General features: G+C 42.5%; 1 protein-coding gene and 1 pseudogene across 3 annotated transcripts; both read left to right on the top strand.

Annotated features, from left to right (window-relative positions):
• The first annotated feature begins 1,069 nt into the window (after positions 1 to 1,069).
• On the top strand, positions 1,070 to 19,297 carry MOSPD1 (motile sperm domain containing 1). 3 transcript variants are annotated; one of them, XM_077308633.1, is made up of 6 exons: positions 1,070 to 1,197; positions 11,234 to 11,491; positions 11,638 to 11,713; positions 12,771 to 12,991; positions 17,269 to 17,430; positions 18,187 to 19,297. In XM_077308633.1, the coding sequence occupies exons 2-6, from the start codon at positions 11,338 to 11,340 to the stop codon at positions 18,216 to 18,218; spliced, it is 645 nt and encodes a 214-aa protein (XP_077164748.1). In that variant the 5' UTR covers positions 1,070 to 1,197; positions 11,234 to 11,337; the 3' UTR covers positions 18,219 to 19,297. The 3 variants fall into 3 exon arrangements, with proteins under 3 accessions (XP_077164748.1, XP_077164747.1, XP_077164746.1); XM_077308632.1 differs by lacking the exon at positions 1,070 to 1,197 and adding an exon at positions 4,655 to 4,821; XM_077308631.1 differs by lacking the exon at positions 1,070 to 1,197 and adding an exon at positions 4,902 to 6,433 and having other exon boundaries at positions 11,234 to 11,363.
• LOC143823272 (U2 spliceosomal RNA) lies at positions 14,672 to 14,884 on the top strand (annotated as a pseudogene).
• Positions 19,298 to 22,227: the final 2,930 nt, after the last annotated feature.

Here is a 22,227-nt window from a genome sequence, read left to right as displayed (position 1 = left end):
AATTTGGTGTAAAACTCTGTATTGTCTGGATCAGGGACAACACTGATACCAGTTTTGTTGGGCAACTCTTTATCTCTTATAAGTTTAGCAGTTTACATTCAGTTGTGTACCAGACACACCTGCAGCACCAAACCCCTGTACTGTGTTCATTAACCAAAAGAACTATTGGTTCCTGCAGCAGCAGCTGTTATTAACATATAATATGTATTATTTTTTAATTATTATTATTATACTAGTTGCAAAGCCTGTTCATTAGAACAGGCTTTGAAAGGGCCCCCTCCCCAGGGCCGTCGTGGCCTCCTACGCTTCCCAGGGCCCGGGATCGTAAAGGAACACACAGGCGTCAAAAGAACCTTTCAGTGTGCTTCTGCATAAGGTGCAAGTGTGTCTTTAACCTTTTGCCCCAACTTTCCCCCAAATTATTCTGGGGGCAAATGCCCTATCTTTTAGCCTTAGTCACCTCCCTTCCCTGTTTCTAAGGCCAGCCTTGGGTGCAAGCAAGTTTGCAAGATGCGGGTTGGCAGATCCACCCCTTTGATGGAGCCATTGGGTCTCACCGGCTGGCCCTTGCCAGGGAGGCCATGCATGGTGCATTAGGTAGAGACTTCACAGAATCATAGAGTTGGAAGGGGCCATTCAGGCCATCTAGTCCAACCCCCTGCTCAACTTCACCTGCCAAACAATAGAGCCTTCAGCTGTCCTGGAAAGCCGGCTTCCCACCCAGGTTCTGCATTATCCCTGCTGGAAGCTTTCCTGGACACCCCCACCCCACCGCCGGTCTGCCTCGTGGACGATTTTGTCCCGGGTGTGTGTGTGGGGAGAGGGCAACAGGGAGGGCGAAGGAGCCGGCAAGCGCGGCTCCTTTAAACCCCAGCAGCGTGGCTGGGAAATAGCCCCTCTGATGGCGAGGCGTCCTTTCACTTCCTGGCTCCGGCGGGCAGGAGAAGACCGGATCGCCCCGCCGACTCACTGGGGGAAGGAGAGAAAGGAGGAGGCAGGCAGCGGGCGGGAGTCCAGCGAGCTCTGCCTTCGACTCCGGCTCCTCCCGTGGCAGGCAGTGGGCGGGGAGAGGTGCCTGGATCCGAGTCCTCCTGAAGCCGATTTCCACTTGCCGAAGGGGTGCCAGCCAGGCAGTCAGCCGGCCGGCCGGCGCGGATGTCTTTCTGTCTCCCGCCCGGCTTCTAGGATGGCAGACAGGTAAGGCGCATCCCACCCACCCACCCCGCCTTCCTCTGCGCGGGGAGGATCAAGCCCAGACTGCTTTCTTCCATCGAAGGACTCCTGAAGTCTTCCTATTTGCCACATCTCTGTCATCTGTAACCTATCCAAAGCTTTTTTTAAAAATTAGAATTAACAGCATAATAAAAAATCATAGGGCCAATCTATTTTAAATTAAAAGCACTTAAGCTATGAACTCCTCATATCCAAGGGTGTACACTCTTAATATTTGTAAAGACAAATAATTGCCAAGAGAACAGGTCTATAGTTGAAGATATTGAGATCTCATTATCTAAGCAGAAATTAGGAATGCAGTTTCCTAAACAATAATCACAGCATTATCTTTCACAAAGAAGCTATGAATTACTACTATCTAGATACCAGGATGATGGGACAAAACACCAGGAATATTTTTTTTCCTTACCAAAACGATGTAAGATTAAAAATTTAGAAAACAATTCTCTATAAGAGTAAATGTACAAAAAAGCCACCATGAATTTTAATGTTTAAAAAGGGGAAATACTAGCTATTTCAAGTTCATTTATTTGTGTGATTTATATTCCATTTAGACTAGCATCAGTAAACATCTCGGGATAGTAGCTGTTTATCATCTACAAGTAATTCTTATCACATCAGAGTGGTGAGTGTACAGTTTTGTGGGCAGTGCTGACTTTAGGCTTCAAAACATGGAGGGTCTTATTTGGGCTTCAGAATTTTGCCTCTTTCCTGTGTCTGCTTTTATTTGTTCACTTGCCCTTTTCCCCCCTCAATATTAGAAGGCAACTTAACACTCTGGAGAGCTGTGGTGTTAATTCAGTCTCTGCAGGGGTTTCTCAAAGGTAAATGTTAGATCTTTTCCCTTACTTTATGGTTCCTTGCATTCATAGAGTTGGAAGGGATCTCATGGGTCATCTAGTCCAACCCCCTGCACTATACAGGACACTATATCGCTCATCCACTGTAACCTGCCCCTCCTTAAACCTTCACAGAATCAGCCTGTCAGATGGCTATCCAGCCTCTGTTTAAAGATCTCCAAAGATGGAGAACCCACCACCTCTCAAGGACGCCTGTTCCACTGAGAAACCGTTCTAACTGTCAGGAACTTCTTCCAGATGTTTAGACGGAATTTCTTTTGCATTTATTTCATCCCATTGATTCTGGGGCAAGAGAGAACAATGCTGCTTCATCCTCTATATGGCACCCTTTTAAATATTTGAAGATGGTTATCAGATCCCCTCTAATTCGTCTCCACTCCAGGCTAAACAGACGAAGCTCCCCCAACCATTCCTTATGCATCTTGGTCTCCAAACCCCTCACCATCTTTGTTGCCCTCCTCTGGACGTGCTCCAGTTTGTCTACATCCCTCTTCAACTGTGGTGCCCAAAACTGAACACAGTACTCCAAGTGAGGCCGAACCAGAGCAAAGTGGTACCATCATCTCCTGTGATCTGGATACGATACTCCGTTTGATACAGTCCAAAATCCCATTTACCTTTTTAACTACGGAGTCATATTGCTCACTCATGCTCAATGTATGGTCTACTAAGACTCTTGGATCTTTTTTTTCACATATTACTGCCAAAAAAAAGTCTCCCCCATCCTATATTGTTGTATATGGTTTTTCCTACCTAACTTCACATTTGTCTCTATTGAATTTCATTTTATTCAGTTTAGACCACTCCTCAAGCCTATGAAGATCATCCTGTATTCTGATTCTGTCTTGTGTTTGCTACCCCTCCCAGTTTAGTATTGTCTACAAATTTAATAAGTACCCCCCTCTAATCCCTCATCCAAATAATTTATAAATGATTTATAAATGCATTTCCTTGCATTTATCATATAGTAATTTTATATCCACTATAAATTTCACAGAATAGCAACAGCTATGTAAGCTACCATAAAGACTATATCAGAATGGAAATTAACATGTTAGGAAGGAAAATTTTACAGATGTCATTATGTAACAGCTCTAATTTCTTATTTATTAAAGTTCTGTATGTAGCATCAGAAGTAGCTGTGCCCATGTTTTAGTCACAGTGGCTTAAAGTAGGACAATGGTGGTTTGTATTAGAGACCAGTCATGGAAATGACATTTGTTTTTCTTGCAGAGGAGAGTCACAAATGGGGGCTAATTCATGGTCACAGTATGCCAAGAACTACAGATTTTGCACAGCAATAGGAACAGCTTTTATAAGCAATATAAGGCTTATTATCTAGATTTGCTGTTCCTGGAACCGAATATACTGGTGAAGATAACAAATTATGATATGTTATAACAGATAAAAACAGATTCTGGTTCATATAATAGCCAGTGCTGTGCACGTTTATTCCTACATAAATTACACTGCAGCTCAAGAAACTAGAGATTTGGGGATGATTCCCAAGAGCCAGAGTTTGGGGAAAAAAGACAATTCAGCAGGAAAGTTGATACAATAGAACCAGGTTTGAGTCCAGTGGCACCTTTAAGACTAACCAAGTTTTATTCCAGATACAAGCATTTGTGTTCATGCACACTTCATCAGATACTATCAAAGTGTGCATTCATATACCTTGAATAAAACCTGGTTGATGCCACTGGACTACAATTTTTTTCCACTACCAACAGAGTTACCCACCTTAACCTGATACCATAGAATTTGCCTTCCAAAACTACCATTACCCGTGGAGTAGTTGATTTCTTTAGACGGGTGATAAATTGTAATCCCAGAAGAACTCCAAGCCCCACTGGGAAGCTGGCTAAATTGCAGTAGCTTGATTTATATACATGATGTTGGGCATGCACCTGTGTCTGTGAGAGGTGGACTCTTATTCAAAGTAGGCTCCCTCTGCTACAGGCCTCACCAAATTCCTGTCTGTTGTGGATTTGGTTGACTCGTAAAGCTAGCCATGAAGAATGCTACCCGAGATGCTGACTTCGTTCATCCCTCTGCCTCAATAGCTTCGAGGGAGAGAGGCCCAAGCTTGGTTTTCTGTTACCTGGTATTGGTAGCAAGGTTGCCACAGCCAGGCCAAACAATCACCTCAAACTGTCTCAACTTGTTGGGTCTGTAGGAAGCCACCAAAGGAGCATAACTGTCAACGTACATATTTTTGTACACAAGGACCCTTCGCGCCCGTGTGTGTGTGTTTGCTTCAGGGCCTTAAATGCCCGTCCCTAGCTATCGGAACTGCAGTTCTTCCGACAGATCAGCCTGATGAGGAAAACGCGCATGCGCCACAACAAAACACAGAGTCCAGTGGCATGCACAAGATGGTCAAACCTGCCGCCACTACTTCTACGAGCAGCGCCAGTAAAGCCACCATTCTGACTCCCGAGATCTCGTTTTCCAGTACTACGCAGGCGCAGACTCATCCCTGCCGGCCCCGAAAGAGTGACGTCAAGGACAGGCGACGCGCCCTTGCTGACTTTCTCGCCGGTAAAGGAAAAGGCCGTCTCGTTCCCGGCAGCCATAGCGACCAGTGACGACAGGAGCCGGCCCGATAGGCTGCGATAGGGGCGGGGGTAGGAGCGAGCGGAGCCCCTGGGAGGCGGAGCTTGTGCGGGTGCTTTTTTATTCTCGCGGCTGACAAAAGAGCCCAGAGTCGGCAGGCCTGGCCGGTCGGGTGAGTGAGGGAGGGGGGCGATGGGGGGGGGGTGAATATTGGCTCGTCGGACCTGCCATGAGGTGAGGCGGGTGAGAGATGATCAGCCTCCCTGTTATTCATGTGGTGGGAGCAACGCTAAATCTCCCCCTAGGTCGTCCTACCCTCCAAACAAGGGACCCATTTCGCGAAGGGGGCTGTCGAGGCGACATCAGGCATCTTTGTGGGCGGAAGCGGGTAGTTGTCATTGAGGGGGACAAGGGTACTGGAGCCTGGGTTTGGGGTGTGCACGCCCCCCCTAGTCATTTTGGGGAGGCTGTATGTTCCCTAGAAGGTCAGAGTTAGCCAATACCTTAAGATGGAGATGGAATAGGAAGAAATTGGTTGCCATTGCCGGGTTGTGCCCCCGGCAATGAGAGGGGAAATTTCATTGGTAGTTCTTGTATAAATTGCTAAAAAAATTTTCTAGAACAGTGGGATTTTGAGAGGGGGTGTGGGACTTTTATGTGTCCCCAAATAACTTTTATGGCTATTAGGGGAGTGTAGGAGAAAGGCATTTGTTAAGGATTCGTATAGAATTGCCTGAGTGGCAAGTTTTGTGCTGTGGAGTTTGCAGAGTTGCATATGGAATGACCCTTAACAAGTGCAAGATGCCTGGCACTCCTGTTAAAAATAAAGTCCAGCAGTGGCTGGAGAAGCAGTTCTAAAACATAGCTAAAAGGGGCTAGTGGCCAGCAGGGGAAGCCATAAAAATCTGGTCTATACATTTGGAGCTGTAGCTTCTCTTCTGTGCCCATCCTGCCTTTTCCATTGGTTGCTGCCTTGACAGGTCTGGACAACATCCCTTGTTGTCAACATCACATGGCGCAGCCGCATTTTTATCATGGTGCCGGCCTGAAGAGCACCAGAATTATATTGCCTCTCTTTGCCTGCCATGTGCAATTCACTTTCATCTCCCAGTTCTTTTTTGGACTCCTGTGGCTTGGCAGATGTGCTTGAAATGCTTAGGAAGGAGTGTGTATGTTTGTAGAACCCTGGGAATATGAAGAAAGGTTAATTTTAAAATGATTAACTGGAAGAGGGAGTGGAATTCTGGTTTATATGATTTCTGTAAATTGTGATATTTCCAAGAACAGAGTGATTCAGAGATATAGCATCAAAATAGGTCCCATTGAGCTTTCTTGTCTTATGCTGGCCTCCAGCATAAATAATCTTATATGTGCAGTTTAGGGATCAATTGGTATGAATTTGCCTTGTTAGTAACTGCTCTCATAGTAGTAATTCCAAACATTGATTTTGTATTCTTTCATGTGTTCTCATAGCAGTGATTCCAAACATTGATTTTGTATTCTATCATGTGTCCTGGTACATTTTTAAAATGTTAAACTTCACTCGTCAAAAGAAAAAAAGCAGAATCATTACAGAGATGGTCATAATAAGTTCAACCAATCCCAGGAGACAAACCAGCACCATGTTAATATCTCTTATTCTTTAGAGTGAAGGAAAAAAGTTGTCCTGAAATGTTTCCCTTTTGGAGAGCTGAATGACTGTATGAAGGGTGGAAGACAGACTTGTATGCACTTCTGAAATGGACCATAATTACAGCCTGTTTTTGATAAGTGCCACACACCAAGTTGGTATTAGAGCTAGCAATTGCTGAACCCATCAGTTCTAATTTCCTGTTTGAATATAATAATCATTCCCTTGTTTTTTTGATAGACAGATTATTAACCTCTCCGCATTTCAGAATTAACAATCACTCATGCCAATTAGGAACTCTTCCCCACCTGTATCTATGCACTGAATGAGTAGGAGGGAGAATCAATCATATTAGTAGCCCTTCACTGACCTAACTGCTTGAAGAATGTTAATAGGTAGCTAGTCTGTATTAAGAATTCTAATGATCTACATAGCATGCAGCAGCTACTACTTATTGCTGTAGCTAGTAATACTTTAAGATACTTCACAAATGGAAACCAAATACATGACAAATGAATTATTATAAATCTTGGCCGATATTGCTGTTATAACTTTAAACTCTGCTTAATTGCTTTCATAAACCATTTAATCTGATTGTCAATCTCAGATAAAATGTTCTAAGATAGTGAGGGTCTGAATCCTAATGAGGTTTGCCTTTGGTGTATGAGCAAGGAGAAATATTCTTGCTAATTCCTGGCCCCAGAGAAGCCTCTCTCACAGTCCCTTCCATCACAACTTTTCCAAAGGTCTAAAAGAGGGTCCTTCCTTCCTCTTATTTCAGCAGAGAAAGTGGTGGCAGGGTTAGAAACTGGGTTCATCACTTGAACAGAAAATTACTGAATGGCCCACAAACATTTGGCACTGAATATTAGAGAGTATGAGCCAATCATATATGAACATGGGCTGTTGGATAAATGTGTATGAATGGGTATTATGGCTTTCTGAATCACGTTAGATGTTTAATTAGCTTCAGAATTATGTTTAATGAGAAAAAAACATAAATTACTAATATTCTATGCAATGTGGGCATTGCACTTTAGTTCACTGTCTATCTTGTTGTGCAACCCCACATTGGGACTGCACAAGCACAGGCCAGCCGCAGAAATTTTTTCTAGCTTTAGCCCTATAGGGGCCGCTACTGTTCCGTCATGGTGTGCATGTGTGCAGTTTCCCGCCAGAACACACATGTGAGTCAGATAGAGCTGTAGCTGATGTAGCTCCTCAGTTTTTCTAGTAGATATTGTTCGTTTGGAAATGGCTTCAGAGGCTGTTTTCAAGAAGTGCTCTCGCTGTGGAGTGAAGATTCTGCAGACTGATGATCATTAATTTTGTTTTCTTTGCCTTGGCAAGGCACACAATGTCAAGGCGTGTAAGATCTGCCAATGCTTCACTCCGAAGGCCAGGTCAGATCGTTCTGCTAAAGGCAGTGCTTTGGGAGAAGGCCCTCTGACGGCTGTGATCTCCAGCCCCTTCCAAACTGGCATCCAAGCCTCCCACCCTCCCACCCCTCATCCCGGATCTGCTTCAGTCCGTTCCATAAGGTCCATTCCGGCTGTAGTTCTAACTCGGGTGGAGAAATGGAAAGCAGTTCCATCAGTTCCATCTGTACTATCACTGGCTGCCAAGACCTTGGAAACCATTACGGTTCCAGCCGCTTCAGCTGTCTTCAGAGCCTCATACTAAGAAGGCAACGAAGACTAAACACAAGTCCCGTTACTCTCATTCCGACTATGGAATGGCTTCACAATCCACGGTCCCCTCCACTACTATGGTTCCGTCTCAAGATTGTCCTCCTGTTCAGGCTTCCTGTCTCACTCGTACGTCGCATCATCAGTTGATTCCATCTATGGTTCCACTGACACAACAAACTCCATCTCCAGCCCCCACGGACCCCAGTCTTTCACCACAACCGCAATCTGCTCCAACGGTTCAGTACTCAGCCTTGCAGGCTTCGTATTATCCGTCCCCCGTCTACGTGGGTCAATGGGACCGGCCCTATAAGAGTGAACTACCCATCTCCTTCGGTTTTGGGGAATACCACCCCACAGTCCAAAATGGAAGAAGGCGAGCTCTGAGCAAGCAGGGAGGAGTGTCTTCCTGGTGCCTCTGTTGCAAGGACATGAAAATTTGAGAATCAGCCATCAGGCTGGACACAGACTTCAGGGTCATTCATATAGCGGGAGTCTTGAATGTTCAAGCAGATGCCCTGAGCAGATTGTTCCTTCCACCATACGACTGGTCCCTGAACTACAACTCCCTACTACCAGTTCTGGAACGATGGGGCCTCCGAACGGTCAACCTGTTTGCGTCCCCATTATCGACCAAATGTCCATGGTTTTGTTCTACTGCAAGAAGCAGTCTTTGTTGGTCTTAAAGGTGCTACTGGGCTCTGATTTTGTTGAACAACAACAAGAAAAAAAGATATCTGTTCCACAAGAACCAATAAATCACAGAGAAATCTAAAAGCACAGAAATATTGAAAGATTGACATGGAAATACATTAACTCAACAGGATACGATGAAGAAAAGATGGGTACAACACATTGAAGAACTATACAGAAGAAATGAAAGGATAACAGATTCTTTCAAAGAAGAATCTTTTGAAGGACCTGCAGTTTTAGAAAGTGAAGTGAAATCTGCACCCAAAGCAATTGTGAGAAACAAGTTGCCAGGAGCAGACAGCGTATCAATAGAGCTATCTAATGCAATAGAAATTGAGTCCATCAAAATCTTAACAGTACTGTGAGAACAAATATGGAAAATAATGCCCCATTGACTGGAAATGTTCTATCTATATTCTATTTTTTTAAGAGAGATATCAAGGACTGTAGCAGTGAGGAGATTGTTGCATTATTTTTTCACATGAGTAAAGTGATGCTCAAAATCTTACAACAAAGACTGTCACCACATATGGAACATGGATAGCTGTATTCATAATTCATACTCTAGTATTCTCCACTCTTATATATGGATGTGAAAGTTTGACAATGTAAAAAGCTGACAGGAAGAAAGTGAATTCATTTGAAATGTGGTGTTGCAGGAGTTTTTGGGACACCATGGACTGCAAAAATGACAAATAAGTGGGTTCTTGATCAAACCAAGCCTGAACTCTTCCTACCTTCTATCCAAAGACTTAGGGTACCCACTACCTTGCCTGATTACACTGTCTGTTTCTCCACACAGCTTTAGACATAGCTCCAATGCAGCTCTCTTCAAGAAGTATGTATTAATTGAATGATTACTCTGTGTTCCTCAATAAGTTTATACTAGCATGTGGGAACCCCAAAGACAGAAGAGCATGCTTGTGCAGACCTTTGAAGCCTTCATGCTTTTTGCTCCTACTGCAGAACATTCCACATTGCTGTCTGGAATCTCTGCAGGCACCCAACATGGCACAATCTCAGTCAGAGTCTACACGCACTGAAATGATAATCATACACCCAGCCTGCAATGTGACCTACCGCTGAAGCAACCAGTGCCCACTAAGTGCTTCTCCTATGGGGCTGCCAGCTCTTTTATTGTTGACTTGGCTCTTTTACCATTATAAGCTGCTTGATAGGACAGCTACTCCTCTCACACGCCTCGACCAAAGGTTTGGTGGAAGAGCTCCACTTTGCAGGCCCTGCAGAATTGTTTTAGTTCTGGCAGGGCCCTGATCTCTTCTGGGAGCTTGTTCTACCAAGTGAGGGCCAGGACAGAGAAAGCCCAGGCTGAGGCCAAACAAGCTTCTCTGGGGACAGGGATCATCAGCTTATTAGTGTTAGCAGAGTGTTGGACTAGATAGACAGGGGGGTCCCTCAGGTACTCAGGGCCCTGACCGTATATGGCCTTGAAGATGATTACCAGAACCTTAAGCCTGATCCTATGCCTTTGGTTCCAGTCCTCTCTGATCAGTCAATATGGTTGGTGTTGAGACCACTGCTTTTGGAAAATATCCAATGCTATCCTGGTTTTTGTTCCTTTTTGCCCAGTTGTATGCATATTTAGGAGTATGCTCATGAGTGTATGAGGTATGGGTTGTAGTCTGGCCTCTTCCTTCCATTTTGCTTCTGTTCAGCCTGATACTAGTCAAAAGGTGTTCCTCTTTGAAGGATCCTGTTTGTCACATTAGCACTCATTGTCAGCAAGTTACCTTGGCAGTTGACAGGAAAGATTTCTGTGAATGTACAGTTGCATATTCTCTTGTTGCTGCCTTGGGGTCTGCCTCCCCAGAGTCTGGTGATCCTGAGGTCCAAACGTATGGGGGAAGAATCTTGGATGTTTTATCAGAGCTACCAATGCTGACTACTGGACTCTAATTCTGTTGTGCTACTTCAGACCAACACAGCTACCCACTTGAATCTATTCTTGTTCTCTTATTTCTTGCTTTTTTTTCTTGTCATTGTTCTTTGCACTATTTATTATATTAGTTCTTTTTTTCTCTACATTCCAGTTGTCGGGACACTGCATTTAGATTCCTGATTCTATTTCTCTTACCTTTCGCTTCTTGTCTACCTTTAGCAATTTGTTTTATCTGTCATCCACCTAAGTTTTTCATTTCTTTTACTCACAAGAATAGTGCTTTGCATATTCTTCTTCGAAAGCATCTCTAGTTTCAACCCACAGTTCTTCTGGGTCCCATTCATTTGAACCTAGTGTTCTCTATGTGGTCGTCAAGACTTTAGAGCAATGTTGTTTATTGTATTTTGATACAATAAGTGTTTTTGTACCTGTCTGCAACTTTATTTTTTTATATATTAACACTTCATGGTCTGCACTACAGTCAGTTGCTGGTCTTATTTAGCAAAGATAATATTGCTTCTCCATCTTTTGCTTCCAATTATGTAATCTATATTTGATTTCTGTATTGGCAGGGGTTATCAAGATATGAGATGTTCAGAAATAGTTTGCCATTGCCTTCTTGTGCCCAGAATTAACCATGTGGTTATCATTGCTGTTTTCTTTCCTTTTTCAGGTTTGCCAAAATGCTTTCACTTTCCTAAAAGTAATCAGGACGAGAATCCTGTGGGGACAAAACATCCTAAAAGCAGAAGGGGCAGCACAAAGGATTCTGTGCCAATGCAGCAACAAAAAAGACAGCCAGAGTTAGTGGAAGGAAATCTTCCAGTCTTTGTATTCCCCACTGAACTTATATTTTATGCTGATGATCAGTCAACGCACAAACAGGTGTTGACTCTCTATAATCCCTATGAATTTGCCTTAAAATTTAAAGGTGCGTGTCAAATACAACTTCATTTTAAAGGCATGCTTCAGTATGGTTTTGTACTATTTAAATTCAGAGAAACTGTAGCCAGAATAGATGTTGACTGTTAAGTGTGGTCATTATGCTTTAATACTTCCAATTTTCTTTTATTTTAGTTCTCTGTACAACTCCAAATAAATATGTTGTGGTGGATGCTGCAGGTGCAGTAAAGCCTCAATGTTGTGTTGACATGTAAGTAAAATAGCTATTTTTTGGTTGGATTATATTGAAACAGATTTGGAGTAAATAACAACCTTCCCTCTCCCCAAAACATTATCATACTGCTACAATTTAGTGAAAACTAATTTGTGCTTTGAAAGTATTTCTCAGGTTTTGAATTCCTTGGAAAATCTGTAATGGCTTTTTTGTTGTTTAAACTAGATGTCCAATGAATTGGCTGGTCAGAAACAACAAGCAAATAGTAGCCTTGATTAAAATTAATAGCAGAGTCAATGCTTGTTGCAGGCAATATGATATATTTAATTTTTTTGAATTCTTCAGAGCCGACTGTCCTCTCATTTTTCTTTAATGTTCTAGACAACTCATTTATTATAGGTTGGGGCAGGGTGGGATATTGATTTATGCAGAAGTCCCCAGTATGGTGTTAGTGGATGACATGGTGCTATAGGCATCTATCCTAGAGCCCACTGAATAGGTGCAACCAGTTGGCACTTGCTCAGCCGGGCTTCTGACAGGCCACTGGAGATCCAGTTATCTGAGCAAGTTAAGACAACAATGTTTTGACAGCAGCTGCCACTACAGTGTTATTCTTATTCTCTTTCCCAGTGTATCCCTTTTCTCCCTTGCCCTTAGGCTTCCTTTGTCCGTGACTCTGCTTCCTGTGGCAGCCATTGTGTGGGTTGTGCCAACCCAATGTCAGGATTCCAAAAACGAAAGAGGGGAGAGCAATATACTAAGCTTATTAGTACCCTAAGATTATTAGAGCTTATTACATCTCTGATAAATTTCAGAATAAAATATTCCTAAAATCTGAAATGTCAACTTAAAAGAACGTGGCTGTTGAATTAGTAGATCAGATTTTAAAATAAGAGAGGGGGGAGGACTTGTAAGTCAGACCATGAGAAGTTTTCTCTATGAGCAAAACACTACATAATGTTTAAGTACTTGTTCATGCTTTCATCAAGAGTTACAATAGTGCTGTACATTTTGAATTTGCAGTTATCATACAGTGTTTTCCTTCCTCGCCCAAGATAATACATAATAACTGTGAGGCTTGCTTCTCTTACAGTGTGATTCGTCACAGAGACATTCGACCTTGTCACTATGGTGTGATAGACAAATTTCGGCTGCAGGTCTCTGAGCAAAGCCAGAGGAAAGCATTAGGGCGGAAAGAAGTCATAGCAATGTTGCTTCCCACTGCAAAGGAGCAGCAGAAAGAAGAGGAGGAAAAAAGGATAAAGGAACACTTGACTGAAAGTGTCTTCTTTGAGCAGACTTTGTGTCAGCCAGGTAGTTTGATAATTTGGATTTGTTATCTTGGCTTGATTTCTATATAACCTTCTCTTTAAAAATCACCACGTTATTCTTCTGGGAAAATAGAGTGCGCCTCTCAATCCCATTATTTATATATGTTCTTTTCCATGTGATTTTCATAGTCAAAGATGAATATCTTGCTTATTAATGACTGACAAAATGGTTAGCATTACATGAGAATAGTAAGCAAGTTTTGCCTCTGCTGTAGTGTTGTCTTTGAGTTCAGTGTTTTATACACACACCAACCTGGTGATTGCCATTCATTCCTATAGGAAAAAGTAAAAGAGTGCACTCAGACACCCGTGGGGCAAGGAATAAACGTGCTCCCTGTTTGTGGTGTTACCAGCCATTAAGATAAAGTAAAGGTAAAGGTATCCCCTGTGCAAGCACCGAGTCATGTCTGACCCTTGGGGTGACGCCCTCTAGCGTTTTCTTGGCAGACTCAATACGGGGTGGTTTGCCAGTGCCTTCCCCAGTCATTACCGTTTACCCCCCAGCAAGCTGGGTACTCATTTTACCGACCTCGGAAGGATGGAAGGCAGAGTCAACCTTGAGCCGGCTGCTGGGATTGAACTCCCAGCCTCATGAGCAAAGCTGTCAGACGGCTGCCTTACCACTCTGCGCCACAAGAGGCCATTAAGATACCTGCCCCTTTTTGAGTAGTAGCCTATCCTGGGTATGGGTATGCAAAAAACAAAACAAAAGCCAAATGGTATTTTTCAGGTTCAGGTATACTGGTATTTCCTGATAAAATCAGAGTCCAGTAGCACCTTTAAGACCAACAAAGATTTATTCAAGGCGTGAGCTTTCGAGTGCAAGCACTCTTCGTCAGACTAAGAACTGACCATCATAACAGTAGGAATATATAAGCAGAAGTTAATCTTGTTACATTAGTTAACTGTGTCACAGCAACCAAACACAGCCACATGAGAACTCTCTGCCAAACTAGCCAATCAAACCCCTCGAACCCATTTGTAGTTTCACAAGGACATATATATATTAGAAATAAAACTGTCAAAGCCAGTGATCCACAGCTCACACCCTACTATTTACTGCCGGGGGCCCCATCTGTCTCCATACCAGTGTGAAACTTCCTTACAAGTAGAAGCTAAGCTGGCAGCTAGGGACCAGAAAGTAGAATTCAAAATTACATTACATATTACTAACAGTCACATAATCCCAATTGAAATAAATTGTGAGGAATGTGGGTACACAAGTTACATAAGGTTAGCATGCATAGTGAGATAAAAAACCTTTGTCCTTGTTGAGTCCAGGGTATGTCAAAGTATTGAGTGTTGTAATAACTTGCATTTCTGTAATCTCCCTTTCTAGCCTGTTCTTGAAGTTTCTTTGTAATAAAACAGCTAGTTTCAGGTCCCTTATATAGAATGTCCTGGAAGGTTAAAGTGTTCCCTTGCAGGTTTTTCAGTCTTGTGGCTTTTGATGTCAGACTTGTGTTCATCAATTCTTTGGCGGAGGGTTGGGGCTGAAAAGGCTTTGGGGCCAGGTGCTTCCAACAAATTTGCACCAGATCAACTAAGTGCTATCCCAGGGACATATTGGGAGAGGCAGTTCCTCATATACATGGGTCACAGACTGCATACAGCTCTAAAGTTCAATACCAGCATCTTGAATCTGATTCAGAACTCAACTGGCATCGCTTCTCGGCCTTTTGGCTAAGATCAAGTGTAGTATCTGTTCTTATCAGTTTAATATCTGATACGTCCTCTATCTGAGGACTATATATTAAATGGATTTTTGGAGCAGGGGGGAAAAAAAGAACTCAACTGGGAGACACAGTGTTGGACTGGTAGCTGGGAGACATGGGTTTGTATCCCTCCTCTGCTGGGTTAATTTGGGCAACCATTCACTTATATAGAAGAGGGGTACACTCACACTCAGGACCCATCCAGCCTTTGGTTAGCATGGAACCAGCTTTCTGCTTAGCTCTGCCTCTTCATCTGTTTGATCCCACTGTGGGTACAATTTCTTTAGCACTCTCTAAATGTAGATTTTATTTTTGTATTTTACATTTATGTACATAGGAGTTGTCATACTGTGTGTTTTTTCCTCTTAAGAGCAACACTCTGTCTTTCCTTAGACATTGTTGCTTTAAAATATTGCTTAGATATAGTTGCCTTAATATAAAAGCATTTATTATTTAATAAATATAGGTTTCAATCCTGTCCCTTCCCAAGATCATGGGGGGGGGGGGTCCAAAGCATTTAATAAAAATGGTCCTCTGAAGTCAGTTTGTTTAATGTTTTGCTAGTTTTAACTAGCTGCCATAAAGAAACAGCAAATGATAAGCATGCTGATGTATTGTCTTCAGAGAAAAGCCAAACCATTGCCTTTGGCATGTATTTGTTTGAGACATTTTATTTTTATTTATATTCAGATTTTTAGACTACCACTCCCGGAGTCACCTGGCTCATGACAGTTTATATAAAATCTAAAATCCCATATAACAAAACAATATCCAATACAATGTTGAAAACCTTGGTGCTTCTTCATATATTCAGGCAGTCTAGTTCCAATTAGTCCACTTCCAAAGGAAGAAAGAGGAGTGAATAAATGAACTGTAGAAGCCCCAAGGCATAGACATTTCAAGGTTGATCTCTTGACCTGCCAGGGCTAGACACAAATGAGATAAGCCAAGGTCTCTGTCACCAGTGCATGCCACACACTAATACTAATTCACTATTCAGAATAATGTGCAAGTATGCTTTATTGTGGCGCAGAGTGGTAAACAGCAGAAATGCTGTCCGAAGCTGTCTGTCCTTGAGGTTGGGAGTTCGATCCCAGCAGTCGGCTCAAGGTTGACTCAGCCTTCCATCCTTCCGTGGTCGGTAAAACGAGTACCCAGCTTGCGGGGGGGGTAAACGGTTATGACTGGGGAAGGCACTGGCAAACCACCCCGTATTGAGTCTGCCATGAAAACGCTAGAGGGCATCACCCCAAGGGTCAGACATGACTCGGTGCTTGCACAGGGGATACCTTTACCTTTATACTTTATTAGCACAGTAATGTATCATTTTCATCTGTAGTTCACCTTTCTTACTGAGAATCAAGTATGATTATTTTTTAAACCCTTTTTTCAGTCAATCAACACATGTACACATATCTGCTTAAAGCAGCAAAACAATCCGTGTTGGAAAAACTGTCCATTCCCCCTGCCCTGGCAGATCCATTGCGCTGCAACCTTGCTCCCTTAATGCATTTGAATGAAATCCAGAACACATTGGCATAGAGCAGGAGAAGGAAACTGTGTGTGACCAGTGCTGGCTCAACGTGGTACCATCTGCTGATGCCACCTGGAAGCTAGAGAACCTAATGCTACTTCCCAGATACTTAAACCTATTGGTTGTGTACGTCTTCGTGCAATGCAGTTAAAGCACCTTGGGAGAGCAAGAAGTAAAAGGCTATTAGGAGCCCCTATCTCCTGGCAAGGCAAAGGCTGCTTCCCTCCAGAATCCACCACCTGAGGGCACCACCTCACCTTGCCAGGCCAGGGGACCGCAATAGAAATCATTGACAGAGACTGGGATTCATTAGAACAGAGAAATTCCTTAAAGCTGTGGCACTGGAATGCTTTCCCCAGGCATGGATATGAACAGGGGTGTGAGGGAATAGCTACACTTCGTTTGGGTGTTCAGGGAAGCCAGCCCAAGTTATATGGTCTGTTTATGATCTTTGAGAAACAGGAGTTTCATGGAATTGGATGAATGTATGACATAGGATTTGAGGGAGTATGTGATAGCTTTTCATAAAGTCTGTAAGGATTGCTTAGACACTGTTGGTCTGGGTTATTTCTAAGAAAGTGAAGTTTCTCAACCATGTTCTTTACCATGGTTCATATTCTGTATGAAGGACATAAAAGTGTATTGAATCTTTTTTTAAATAAAAACTCCCTAACTATGGAAAATGCCTTGCTGTGGCTTGCGGTATAATAGCATTGTACAATATTAGTCAAATCTGATAACAGCAAAGGTTCTTTCTGTCTTTTCTCTGTGCAAATGCAGCTAAAGGAAAATACAAAAGGTTTTATGTTTTATTTATTGTTGGCTTTGGTAGCTGTTTTTTCTTTCTTGTAGAAAAGGATCTTGTAATTGCTGAGTGATATGCTACTTTCTTTGGCTCTTATAGCAGAAGGGGGCATGTGGGCAGAACACACTGAAAAGGGAAACGTGTAACTGAAAGGGAAATGTTTTATCCTTCCTTGATGCTGGATGTCTTGCCTCTTTTTCCTCCAGAGCACAGAATTGCCTCCTCGGGACCTAGTTTACTCACAGTCTTCCTGGGAATAGTGTGCATTGTAGCTCTCATGCTTCCCACATTGGGAGAAGTGGATTCCCTTGTGCCTCTCTACCTCCATTTAAGTGTGAATCAGAAATTGGTTGCTGCTTATGTATTAGGTAAGCATTCATTTTCACAAATAAATATTAAACATTGAAAGCAGAACTTGGCTATCAAGTGGTTTGGTATTAGTACATCACCGCAAACTTGAAGTTGTCAGGAACCAAGGCATAGAGACCCAGCAAACTCACACCCAAGACATCACTATCAGGCTTCAGGTCAAAGCTTTAAGCAAAAGTCTTGTATGAAGAAGTCAGCATTCAGAGTCCACACTTTGCATACGCTCGCAGACATAATCTTTGACAGACACTGGGGAACGGGGTGGCCAACCTTTATACCTAGGCCGTGGGAAGAGGGCAATCAACTACTTGGGAAAGAACCAGGCATTCACATAGGAAAGTGGAACAGCAAAAGCCTTTGATGTCCCTTGATAGAGAAAGGTGTGAAGGCGCTATTCCTGCAGCTGTTATTTAGCTGGGCCAAAGGAAGCAACCTTGAAAGCAAGATTGTGCGCTTTGAAATGCATAGCTGAGTCGAGGGGAGGGGGAAGTGCTCCTAGGCTCAAGTGGGATGCCAGAGCAGGATTAAGCGGGAGGGTTGGGAAATGCACAGCCTACGAAGGGGGTGTGGGGCAGGAACCTGGGGTTCGTGACAAGTAACTGTGTCATCATAAAACCTCACAAAACAAAGAACAAAAGCTGGTTATGAACAATAGATTTTGCAATTCTTCCCTGACCCCAGCCACTTGATATGGCTAATTTGTCAAACTAAACTAAAACAAGACTTTAACACACTACCTGATTGTTTTCTTTCAGGCCTCATCACCATGGTTATCCTGAGAACATGAGTGATAATTTAATTGGATGTCAAGATTTCTTTTATTTTTTTTCCTTTTTTTTTACTATGCTCTAAATTCACATCATGAATGTGGACTGTCTTTTGACTCCCATTTGGCTCATTAAGATGCTACAGAAAGACGATTTAATGATATTAGAGTGCTTTTTTTGAGTAATATTTTAACTATGTTTAACTGCAAAAGACTCAAGCGCTCTGAGGTGCTTCTTTTACAGACAGCTATAAATTGTTTAATGAATGAATCCCGAGAATCTTTTATATCTTCTCCTACTGTACAAAATCTTATTAAAATAACATTTTGTTGTTTTTTTTAAATCCATATTTACATCAGTGTTTAATCACCATAAAAGCCAGCAATTCTCCCTGCAACACTTAATTTATCTACTTCATGCCTGTAAGTATTGCAGTTAGTGCTAAATGACTTTTATGTACAGAATAAATCCCAGGATGGTCAGACATCATAAAAAGTTGATGACCTGACAGTGAAAACAGAAAGAACAAGACAGCATCATGTTTACATAGGAAAATAGTTCCTTCATACATCTTTGACAAATGTGGGACACAGGGCTTATACTCTCAGCAGTGGTATCAGTTTCTGTTAAAACATAATGCCTCAATGCTTGCGCATTAGTGCTTACATTAATAACTCAACAAGGATCAACTTGGTACAGAATCCACTAGGTCAGGGAATGGAGAGAAACATTCCCTCGACTTTGGATTATCTACTTGATTATGTATAGAAACAAAGACAAAGCCTCAATCTACAAGTATGTAATTAAATATGTTGGGATTTCCCCTCTTTTGCAAGAAACTGATGTTGAAGACTTATTCCTGCAATTTGTATACTTTTTCGCTCTTGCATTCATCCTTGGAAACTATTATCCATGTGGCAGCTCCTGGTAGATCTCCTTTGTCTAGTTCAAAAGAAATTCCTCCTGCTTCCTTCCCTAGGCCCATTTGCTACAATGTTTGGGTTATTTCATTCTTATCCAAAGCTTTTTTAAAAAAAGGTTTAATGCACTTTGAGATGTGTAAAGAATGTTTTGAAAAATTAAACCTTTCTCCCCACTCTGTCATGTCTACCCTCTGTATTTATGTATGGAACAAAACAGCAACCAGTTACTGCACCTAGGCCAGGGTTTTGTTAAACTGCGGTTTCTTGATGGCCCTGGAAGGGTTTCCCAAATGTGTGTGAGTTAATTATTTTTTCATGTATTTTTAAAGTTTGTTGAACATTTATTCAGTGATACGACCATATATTGTCATGTTGACCTTCCTCCATCCCAAAATGGCCTGGAGGGGGTGGGAAGGGGAGGGGCCCCACGTGGGCATGTGTACAGCTATGCTTCCCATCCATATTCTGCACCATCACACTGCTGAGGTTTCTCGAAGTCTGAAGAACATGTCAGGGGTTCTTAATGGTAAAAAGGTTAAGAAAGGTTGACCTAGACTGGTCTGTGAACGAACTGTTTAATGGTAGTAGCAAAATGTGCAGGACAGTAAGAGGAATGACTGGGAAAATGGACAAAGGTGTTGGTGGAATTTTGAAGAATTAAAACAGCCCTTTTCCCAAGAGGTAATGTACCAGTATTTATGTGGCCTCATTTAGTAAGCTAGTTGTTTGTAAGGGGCGTAAGGTGAACTCATCACTAACTGATAAGGATGATCCTTGGCATAACAATTTGGACAACTAGTTTATCAAATGGACTCCTGTGCATCATGATATTTTACTGATCTGTAAATGGTTGTTTGTAAATATCACCTGGCATGTGACTATTTTTGCGGTAAGTGTTTAAAAGCAATATAAAATGCTAGTGCAAAGGCTCAGGCCTCAGCTTTTAAACAGCTGAATAGGCCTCTTGAGGTACAGAGAGCTCTAATCTGTGACCAACCATAAACACACCCAGGCTGCTACCTCCGCCCCCCCAGTCGAAGAAAATGAAATCAGAGAACTCATTTCCAAACTCCAATGTGGCAAGACCAGAAATCTTTCAAAAATTTGCCAACTATTGGGCCCCTTTCCTTGCTTCTCTTTTCCTTGCTTCTCTTCCCTGCCTCCTGGAAAGAAGCGGTCGTCGTCCCGATTTTCAAAAAAGGCGACCCAAACCTCCCAGCTAACTGCAGACCTATCAGTCACCTTTCTGTCCCTGGTAAAACCTATGCTAGGAATCTTAGATCCAGATTAGTGGAGTGGTCAATTACCAAGGTGGGGCCAGAACAGATCGTTTTTATGATGGGAAAATCCACTCTTGTTCATGCCCTGATCCTCTACCATCTAGTGGCTAAATACACCTGTGCCAAACAGGGCAAACTCTATGCTGCCTTTCTCAATCTGTAAGCTGCCTTCGATACCATCCCTAGAATTTGTCTATGGAAAAAATTATCAGACATGGGAATGGATTCCAGACTTTTTTACCTAATTCGTAACCTTCATACGATTACTGGCTGCCAAATCCGCGGTGCCAGGGATGGGAAACTTTCCGATAGAATATCTGCCAACAAATGTGTAAAACAGGGCTGCGTTTTAGCCCCATATCTATTCAACCTTTATGTATCCAATCTGGCTGAAAATTTTATGGGAATCCATTGCCACGCCCCAACGTTGGGAAGCTCTTCGGTCCCCCTCCTTTTGTACGCGGACAACGCGGTCCTCCTTTCTTGTACAAAGGTTGTCCTAAAAACCCTTCTCCAAGCTTTCTCAAAGTTATCGCAAATCAAAATCAACTTCACCAAATCTAAAATAGTTGTATTTTCTAAATCCAGAAAGCTCATCAAGTGGAAAATAAACGAACATTTCATTGAGCAAGTGCACCGTGTTAAATACTTAGGAGTCCATTTCTACCACTCTTTGAAATGGACCCGACATTGGAACCAAACATCAACCTGCACAAATCTCAAGGCAAATGCAATAGCGAGATTTTACTTTCCTAAGGGAGGCCAAAACCTCCCTGCTGCTATTAAAATTTTTCAAACTATGCTGATCCCATAATTTTTCTATGGCATACCAATATGGGGTATAGACCTCCCTGTAGGAGTAGAGAGACTGCAATCTGCCTTTCTTCATCGATTATTGGGTCTCCCCAAATGCATTTCTGACTCCACAATATAATTGGAGACCAGCGTCAACCAATTGGCCTCTCTAGCCTGGCTCCGTATCTTTAAATACTGGCTCTGGCTGGATTTTAGAGCCCAAGCTGGGTGCTTTGTCTACCTTATGTTGTCTGATAAGTTTCGATCACCCTGGTTTGTAAAGATTAACATCAAACTAAAGTCTTTAGGCCTCTTGGAAAAGCTTGAAGAGAACAAAGCTTACAACACCATCAGGCAACGAATCTTGGATATTGACTATCAGAACACTATCACAGGAGCATGCAGAGCATGCTCTCCCATCTTTTTTGATATCTATCCCCCCGCAAGAAGGATCCCGGAGTACTTTACATCTTTAAAATCGCCTTCCCCAAAGCAATTTTTAATGCTAGCAAGGCTAAACCTCCGACCAACAGCAGTGACTAGAGATCAATATGCTAAAATCCGATATGCCGACAGACTCTGCTCATGTCCCGCCAAGAAACCTGAGTCAGTGGAACACATTCTCCTCCTTTGTGACAAACACAACCCTCTTAGAGAATGCTACATATATCCTCTCATGTGAGCGAGCAAGATGCACAGTCCCTCGACAGTAGTGCACTCTCTTTTACTGGATCACAATCCTCAAGTAACAGAAGGCATTGCAAAATTCCTCCATGGGATTTTCTCCAAGTGATCTGGGATTTGAATTGCTTTGTCTTTTATATAGATGTTTAGCTATTATGCCAATAAAGGTCTTTGACTTTAACTACAGGGAGCTCCTTCTGTTTTGACCATCACAGAGATTTTATTTTGTGTACTGTCAGTTGATTGGATTGTGATAGGTAGTGATCATTGGTAGTTAGTGCTCAAATGTGGGTCTGTGCCAAAGTGCCAGTCATTGCACTGGAACGTGGTACAGTTAGATTTTTTTT

Source organism: Paroedura picta, chromosome 13 (assembly GCF_049243985.1).
Source record: "Paroedura picta isolate Pp20150507F chromosome 13, Ppicta_v3.0, whole genome shotgun sequence".
Classification (NCBI taxonomy): domain Eukaryota; kingdom Metazoa; phylum Chordata; class Lepidosauria; order Squamata; family Gekkonidae; genus Paroedura; species Paroedura picta.
The sequence above is the reverse complement of the archived record's forward strand: the minus strand, read 5'-3'. Positions and strand labels throughout refer to the sequence as shown.

Bases quoted from the DNA above. Each gene is read 5' to 3' on its own strand.
- MOSPD1 (XM_077308631.1), top strand. From the start codon at position 6,389: ATGGACCATAATTACAGCCTGTTTTTGATAAGTGCCACACACCAA. The intron at 6,434-11,233 runs GTTGGTATTAGA...TTCCTTTTTCAG, and splicing joins TGATAAGTGCCACACACCAA to GTTTGCCAAAATGCTTTCAC. The intron at 11,714-12,770 runs GTAAGTAAAATA...CTTCTCTTACAG, and splicing joins CCTCAATGTTGTGTTGACAT to TGTGATTCGTCACAGAGACA.